The sequence below is a fragment of the Lactuca saligna genome, chromosome 4, assembly GCF_052625555.1.
Source record: "Lactuca saligna cultivar CGN05327 chromosome 4, ASM5262555v1, whole genome shotgun sequence".
NCBI lineage: Eukaryota > Viridiplantae > Streptophyta > Magnoliopsida > Asterales > Asteraceae > Lactuca > Lactuca saligna.
Genome location: NC_136420.1, coordinates 25,365,327 through 25,374,725, shown reverse-complemented (window position 1 = coordinate 25,374,725; position 9,399 = coordinate 25,365,327). Strand labels below are relative to the sequence as shown.

The 9,399-nt window shown below is 32.7% G+C and overlaps 1 protein-coding gene across 1 annotated transcript; it reads right to left on the bottom strand.

Moving 5' to 3' along the window:
* Positions 1–7,084: 7,084 nt before the first annotated feature.
* On the bottom strand, positions 7,085–8,194 carry LOC145038360 (putative B3 domain-containing protein At3g24850). The gene has a single exon (XM_078986747.1). The coding sequence runs from the start codon at positions 8,120–8,122 to the stop codon at positions 7,490–7,492; it is 633 nt and encodes a 210-aa protein (XP_078842873.1). The 5' UTR covers positions 8,123–8,194; the 3' UTR covers positions 7,085–7,489.
* Positions 8,195–9,399: the final 1,205 nt, after the last annotated feature.

Sequence of the window (9,399 nt, the reverse complement as noted above, 5' to 3'; positions counted from 1 at the left end):
CCCTTTTAATCGGAAATGACATATTAAGGTTAGTTGATTATACTTTTTTTTGGTGGATTTTGATTTCAGAATCGTAGGAGCAATTTGAAGAGTAAAAACAAAACACATTCTTGACAAGGTGGCTAGGAAAGTTTGTGAATTGCCAATTTTTTCCAAACATCATTGATTTGTTTGCAGGTCTTCACTATGGCAGATACTCTAGAGTTCATCATTGATTGTTTTTGTATCTTCAAGTGATCCATTATACAGGTTGCGTGGGAAAGTTTGTGTTGTGCCAATGTTACATTACACATACAAAAGAAAGGGTAAAAAGGGAAAAGAGTAATTACCAATAAGCAAGAGGGGCATCATTGGATTTGTGTTACATCCAGCTTTGTATAAGGATTATCTTTGGTTGTGGAGGGCGTATTTGACATCGGGTTCATTGGTTTTGTATTTGGGACGATTAGGCTGTTTGATGAAATGCATGAGAGAGCTATTCATTTGTGAATAGCAGGGTATTCATTTGTTAATAACAATGTATTTATTTGTAAACAGTAGTGTAATCATGTTTGAATAAGTGTATTTATTTATGATTAGATGTATTCTTTTATTCATTTGTGAATACCATGTATTCATTTGTTAATAACAATGTATTCATTTGTGTGAATAAGTGTATTTATTTATGATTAAATGTATTCTTTTATGAAGAAATGATAATTTTTACACCTCTTTTATTGTCGGTTGATTAAAAGAAAGGTGGATTACTTGTAAATTGATATGTATTCATTTGTGATTGTAGTAGTATTAGTTTTTTTTGAAAAAAAAAATCGTTTATGAATACAAATGTATTGATTTGGGGTAAGATTTCTATTAATTTTTTCTAAAAAAACATGAAATTCGAAAAAAAATATTTGTTAAGAAAAAAAATGAAATGTTTTTAGTTAATTTTTTTTTATAAAAATGTTTTTTATATTTATTAATAAGAAAAATAAAAAATAATATTTCCTTCTTTTTTGGTAACTGATCCTAAATTTAAGGGAATTTGATTGATTTTATTTTATTTTAATTTAATTAAAATATACAATTACTAATATGACCTTATATATTGATTGGTCCAGAACTGTTCTCGCATTCTCAACCTTTTAGGTGTTCTCATTTGATCCTTTCCCTATATATATATATATATATATATATATATATATATATATATATATATATATATATATCACATAATCATGCTAACTCATACAATGATCATAAAACCATAACATACGTTTCAGTCATCGGGCCTCGCCCTACATCAAGCCCCACCTGGTATATATAGCAACACATAACACATGCAAGCGTCACACATACTCATAACATCCTAACATAAACAATAAGGGCCAACATTGGTGCCTTAGACTTGCTAAACCAAGTGAGGAAACTCACATCGACTGCTGAATCTCACTGAAAATCCTTGGTTACTGGTCTGACGAATTCCCAAGCTATCAATACAAAATAACACCAATTAACATTTTGGTTCCTATCCATATTCAACAATCCATACTTGGGGTAAAAAGACCATTTTACCCCTTGCCTATTTTGGTCCAAGACTAAGGCCCGAACTCACGATCTAAAAGGCCCAAAACCAAATAATCATCCAAGGCCCCCTTATGGCCTAATTTTCTAAATTGGGCCCAAACCTCTACATGGGCCTTACCTTAAAGCCCAAAAATTTTTCCAAGTCCAAACCACTTGCACTTAAATGTCCCAATAAGAACTCAAACACCTAATCCCAACCGAAAGCCTAATCTCGAAGCCCAAAATACAAAAACCCATTTGACTGAGTACATGGGGCGTACTTAGTGGTACGCTAAGCGTATACATTTTATGGCTTCTATACCGTGTGTATAGACTTGTACACCCAACGTATTAATCCATTAAGCCAAGATCCTCTTTAAGCACTTAATGCTTAAGTCCAGAAGTCCAAACCACATATCTAAATCCGAATAAGTATCTAGAACCATAAAGTCACTGCCTTGGTGACTTTGTATTCCCCAAAAGGATCCAACTTCAATATATAGCACTTTGCTTTTACTAAATGGACATAACCTCATGAATTGGTGATTCTAACCCCTAAAGGTGCCAAATTTATGGACTTTGAACCTTAGAAACACTAAGAGTGGTAACTCATAGCTCCTGGAGTGGTATCAAACCACTAGATCTCATTCATGGGGCCAAAAAGGATCTAAAACTCATTTACTTGCATTAAGAAGAACAAAAATCATGATGGGAGCTTTATACCTCTAACAAATCAAAATTGTGAACAAGATGATTGATCCAAGTTGATTCCTTGATTCCTTGCACCAAAATGATCTTCCTCCTTTCTCAAGCTCCACAAAAATCCAAGAATAAGGTATTCAATCAAGCAACCAAGCTTTTAATCATTCATAAAGGCTAGGGTTTGGTGGTAAAGGGTTCTAGGCTAAAGTGGATGCCCTAACCATTGAGATTAGGTGCTTAAATATGGAAGAAACCCTAAAAATCATGGGCTTGGGCTGCAACTACAATCACGTGCTGGCCTACCTCTTGCTACGTTGTGGCGGTCATCCAGATATGCGTTTATGCAATTGGCATGCCATGTCGTGGTTCTCCATTCACCATGTTGTGGCACAAGGTTTTTCCTAAAAACCTTACCTTTTATCCTACTAATCCCTCAAACGATCTATTTTGGAAAACAGGTGTTACATACTCTCACCCCTCAATCATCGGAGATTAAGAGAACAACCTAATGATTGAAAATCTATAAATCAACATCCTAATGTCCAATCTAAGAAAAAACTCAACGAAACCTATAAAACTATCAACAATCATAAACTTTTTGTAAAAGCTAAAGAACAAACCCATGAATTTCAGAAATATGCATACAAACAATCATTCGTTTCAAACAAAGCCATGAATTTCAGAACAATCTCAAAATCTATAAAATCGTTTTTCATTTATGTAAATCTAGAAAAAACCTTATTGTTCATTATTCATTGGTTTTCATTTGTATAGAGTTTAGAGAGGTTGCAGTTTAGGGGCTGCATGTGGAAGAGTGGGTAACCCAAAATCTGCCAAAAATCATATGAATTTTTTTGCAAAAAATTATATGAACAAGTTATAAACCCAACTAGAGTTGATAATTTCGTGTTTGAATTGGAAGTAGAATTTGAGATAAAGAAAACTTTTGAGAGAGAAAGAGGTGGAGTAACAACATAACTTGAGTGTTTGTGTGAGAGAGTGTGTGAGAGAGAGAGAGAGATAGATAGTGTGATAGAGAGAGAGAGAGAGCAACGACAAAAGAGGGAGATGTGAGATAAAGTAAGTGATGTTGTCGGTGAACCATGGAGATGAAGAAGGTCATGTCGTCAATGAAGTAGAGAAGCCGACGTGATGGAGGGTGTGTTCGTGAAAAACTAAGGGGTAGATATAAGAATGGTGTGTCTTTTCTTTTTCTAAAAAATATCTAATTATTAAACAATACACAAACTAGAAATAAATCAAAAAGAAATTAATAAAGGCAAAATAGTTTTTTGATGTGTGCCTAATAATTTCAGGGACAAAACATGTAAGTTTTAAATTAACGATGAAAGAGTCGAATTAATTTTTGAAAAACAAGAACATACAATTTAACATCAACCATAAACGAATTAATTACTTTGAACCCATAAATTCAAAATGCATTCATTTTTTTTTGTCACAAAGCGACAAGCCCACAACATAAAGATTCGAAGAATATGAATCGATTGAGGCCCAACAACGGAAACCTTCTTGACCGAATGTAATCAAACCTTGTTTTATAAGTTTATTTTGTCATTTTATTATTTTTTATTTATCAGTATTTTGTTTTATAAGGTTCATTGACTTTTTATTATGTTTTATTTAAGTAGTATTTTTTTAACAATGGTTTGATTTAGTCTTATAAAATATATCGGGATTGGTTATTAAATTTTTATTAATTTAATTATTATCGTACAATAAGTGAGATGGTAAACAGGCAACAAGCTGTGCAGTTAAGTTTTTTTGTATGATAAAACTAATTCTTTTGAAAACATAGATCTAGGGGATATAACATTGATATCCATGATCCGTTGTACTCTACTAAGAAGCTTCACTGTATCTGACGCTAGGAAACCAAACGTATAAAATGTAAATCGTATGAACACGTGTTGATTTTCCATGCACGATTTCTCATGTTTGATGACTTTGCAAGTAACAACTTTTAAAGCAATATGTCCCGCCGTGAAACCCCAACCCTCAAGCCCACGAGAGGGGATACCCCTGTAAGGTCCACACATGCATGTTTCCATCCAACCAATCCAAAAATCAAAACGTCAGTCAATTTAAGGATTGACTTTTCTTCTATCGGGTTAGTCAAGAAATTCACAGACACCTATTTCTTGGCGGAAATCCCGACACACTTAAATATATCAAACAAAAAAATCTCTAACAATCTCGAGCTTGTATTTGATTCATCATAATTACAATTCCCCTTTTAAAACTACATATGTTAAAATAAAATGTATTAAACTGAATATATATATATATATATATATATATATATATATATATATATATATATATATATATATATATATATATATATATATATATATATATATATATATATATATATATATATATATATATATATATATATATAATACAAACAAATGGGAACTGATGTATCCATTCCAATTTTTAATCCTTCCACTTAAAATTAAAGTGTTGTGAGCTTTTTGCCCTTATTTTGTTTTTGAAAAGACAAAGAAAGATCCCAAACGTTGGAACCATGGGGACGTTTAAGATTGTTTTTTTTTTTTTTTTTTTTTTTTTTTTTTTGTCTAAAAAGTCCTTTTTGACAAAATGATATTTTGGCTTATGGTTTTTTTTCTTCAAAATGAGGTTTTAAAATGTATTCGGATTAACTTTTGAGAGAGTAAGAGCCAAAAAGCTAAAAAACCAAAAGTCACCGAAAAGTCGCAAAATCATGACTTTTAAAACAAATTCTTTTTCTTTTTCCAAAAAAGTCATTTTAAAAAAACTTTTTAGATTTGGATTTAGGGTTTGACAAACACCTTTTCAATCTTTTGGCTTTTTAAAAAAGCTAAAAAATCAAAAAGTCATTTTGAAAAGTAATCCTAAACACCTTCCATTTCTTCCTTTGACACTAACTCTTCTTCCCAAGCGACTAACGTTGATTCTTCGTTGTCGTTTAAGAATTGTCGGCCGCCATTGCTTCTTCCAAGTCGTCGGTCGCCATTATTCTTCAACAGTAAGTAAGTTTTTTTTTTTTTTTTTTTTTTCTAATTCTTGTTACAAATGAGTTTTTGTTTAATGGATTTTGGTTCCTATCGAGATAAAGTTTTCAACTTGTTATCCTCTTCCTTTAGACAACAACTGTAATGCAAATAATTGTTTTGGTTAAAGCTTTCATAGAGTTTTCTTCCGGTCAAAAGATTTACCATTTTCTAGTTCCCATGCAACTTTTTTTTTTGCTTCTTCAAATTCTTTCTATTACAATGGCATCAGGTCAGTAAAAGTACAAAATAAATAAAACAAAATTCATAAAATGTTTAAAATAACTAGAATTTTCCTATTCCGGGTATATGTTTGTTTCCCTGCTCATAAAATTGATTGTTAAAATTGATTAAACAAATTGGAATAATGTAAATGAATTGAACAGGGAATCCTATTGATGAGGGATTCTAAAAAAAGATGATGGTGATGATCAGAACAGGGGGTCGGAGATGTTGTTTTGGTTGCTAGTTTTTATTTGTGGGCTTCATGGTGTTGGTGTAAGGTTACGGGCAAATGCATGATTTCACAGTAGAGGTGTCACGGGAAAGTTAGGGGTTGCACGATAGTAGAAAAAATAAAATTGTCAAAATTTTTTCCACTACGTCCTAAAAAGTCAGGGTTGTCGGTGCCACCATGGACTTACCCTAAAACCGCCATTGTGTAAGGTGAAGCCAATGGACATAGAACAAGGGTGAAGATGATTATGGTAATGCCCTGAAGACTCTTGTTGTGTATGATGAAGGTTGTTGAGAACATAGTCTAATTAATAAGATGGCGGAGGCTGCGTGTGAATGTTTTTAGTAGTAGGGTCTGGTGTGTGGCATGAGATGATTATGATGGTGATGGTGGTGATCTTAGGAGAAGATGATGAGGCTTTCTCCGGTTTTATGGTGTATTAAGGATTGATGGTGGTTGGATGTGAATGCTGGTGTGGTAGCTGAGATGAAGAGAGCGTATGATGATAGGTGGTTTGATGTAGAAGATGATTGATTGAAAGCGAGGTAGGGCTGTACAGATGGTGGTGATAGTGAGCTTCAATCAGAATATAGGTTTGCAGATGGTGGCAGTGATGGTGTTTCCGGCTAAGATAGGGAAGCGAAAACGATTAATGATGATAGTCTAATACTCTAATAGATAAGAGGCGACAACTATAAACTATAAACCATTTTCAAGCTTTATATTTTTTATAAATTAAAATAAGTGCTAAAAAGTCCAAATTTTTTGATTTCATGTGGATGAATAAAATAGACAAATAGAAATATCACCTCCCAAACAAATGAAACAATACAAATTAAATGTATTTTTACACAATCTTTGTTATGGACCGAGCATAATTATAACAGGGTTTATCATATTACCATACAAAATCCAAGATTATACATGACCAAGATGCAAATGATCATATCAACCCCTCAACCATCATACACTTGCATTAGAAGCATATTTAGGAGGACAATATGTAATGGTGGGTGTTGATTTAGGAGGACAATATATAATAGTGGGTGTATGATTTACTTGTTTAAAAAATGACTTAAGGAAATATTGTATTTATACCAAAAATAAAATATTAAAAAGATAAATAGATTATGTCAAACAAAATATGAAAATAATAAGCAAGTTATCAAGAAGTTACAATTCAGAAAGGCATAAACTTGAATTAGAAGCATCAGCAGGCATCATCACTTCCATTTCAAAATCTGTTGCAGTGCTGCTGCCCTAATCAAGAATGAAAACAAAGAAACAAACAAAGGCGTTGATGGACTTCAAGTCGCCGGAAACTTCCATAACCATTGAGAAAGACGAAATCGAGGGTGAAGAAAACGATTTCGTTTCCAGATCTCATCCAAAACATTAAACTTGCTCTAATTCAAATCACCAGATGAAGAATCGAAATCAACAATGAAAAGACGAACAGTTTCTGATCCAAGATCGCCGGAAATTTTAAACCTGTTTGTCGCCATCTTCAAGCATGAACAACAGTCAAAATTGTTCAATCAAAATTTTATGTTTATAAAGAATGTATTTGATTATAGCGAATCAGGACTTTTAGCTTAAGCGGAAAACTTCAAAGATTTAGGGTTTTTTGAAATCTGATATCAAAATTCAATTGTTAAATCCATATACAACCTCCGATAATTCTTCTCTCTACCAATCAAATATAAACATTTGAACTAAAAACTCTCTATACGCATGAAAGAGCAAAGAACAGCCCGTTGTCTTTACGAAAAGACCAGACCTGAATCTTTGAATGTCGCTTCATTTCCTTCTCGTTCTCTTTCACAAACTCATTCCAGTTCGTCTTCAACACATAACTGCGTCTGCCTGTGCTTTTCAATCGCCACATCTTCATCACCATTGGTTTCTGATGCAATCGCAATGTCGGCCCCAATAATCCCACCTCAAACTCCTTTCCATTCTCCAGATCTTGTTTCTCATTTTCTGTCAAGAACTCATCCGTTTTCAGTTGTTTCATCGGCATACTCAACCTGTTCTGACTTTCCAAAAGATCGCTTTCATACAATTTTTTGTTGATGACGAGTGTCATATCTTTGCCATTCATGACAGTCGTGATGAAATTCTTCAACCTCCGAGTGCTCACCTTTCGCTTACTGTTCATTTTTGTCTTCGCAGTGGGAGGCTTCAATGTCTTCTTGGAGTCTTTTTCTTGTTGCACTGCTAACAACTCCATCTTTTGGTTTACTAATTCCTGGATCTTTTTCAGATAATATTCATCCTCAGCCTCCTTGTTGTATCCCGTAGCAGCGGAATGATGACGCTTTCTCCTTGTTTTTGAATCTTGGGGAGTGCTTTTCATTGTTTTTGTAATGAAGAATTAAGAACTTCAGTGGAATTTCTAAAAGAATCGAAGGAAGAACTAAGGAGAATAAGAATGTGAACTTGTGTATGTGTAGTTACCCTAATCGGGTTCTTATTATATATAGACGAGGAAAGTGGTAGTTATTGATTTTGAACAAGAAAAAAACGTATACTTACGTGAAAAGCGGTAGGTTTTAACGGTGATCACTCTGGTAATAGAAAAAGAAAGGTCTGTGTTCTTCTCTGTACATATTTTTATGCACACAGTACTACGATGACAGCAAAACATCCTCTTGAAACAAAAAAGTAAAAAGCCTAAACCATGTATATATACGAAAACAGAAAATTACTCATCTAACCAAATTGGTTAATGGCTTTTCGCTTAATTAAAAAAAAAAAAAAAAAAAAAAGATAACCGTAGGTTATAAGTTTGCCTAAGGTATGCTCTGGGTAAAATATGTTTTTTCAAAAGAGTATTTTTTTTTAGAAACCCATGATTTTATGGTTTTAGGCAGTAAAATAAAGTTTCATGAGTTTTTTTGTTTTTATTCTTATCTTTTTAGTAGTTAGACTACTATTTAATAAAAGTTGAATGTTATTTCATGTTCATTTTGACTATTATATCATACGTATTCTTACTAGTGGTATATTAAAAGAAGGTTATTTTTAGATTAAACGTAAGTGTTCTTTTTCTAATTTTTTCTCTAAAAAATCTTACTATGAGTTCAACTGAGTATTTCATCTTGCTTATCGATGACGGAAGATAGGAGTTTGTTAACCCGCAACTATCATATGTATTGCACCGGGATATATGACCAGAATGTTATATTATGGTGTAAAATTTTATGAGACCACCATATTATCTAAATTTGTTTATTGGTGAAAAGTAGGATTGTTATTCCAAATGAATCAAAAGGAATCAAAATGTAGTATGGGACTGAATTATTGTGTTATTATTGACGATCATGATATTAGAAAGTTGATCAAGGTAACTGATTGATTTATTTTTGTAACTTTGCTATTTTTAAATTTCTTATCTTCTGACAACACAATGACCTACCAATGTTTCCATGATGTCAGCAGCACACCCATATTGATCAATGAATTTTCACTAACTGTCAACCTCACCATTGTCACATTCGTCACTTATACCATCGTCACCTCTGTTACCACCACATTTTTTGCCACTAACTGTCATAATCATATGTGATTAGTCAATCTGTGAACAGACGTATATATATAATCATTTATGATTAGGCATATACATATAAACAT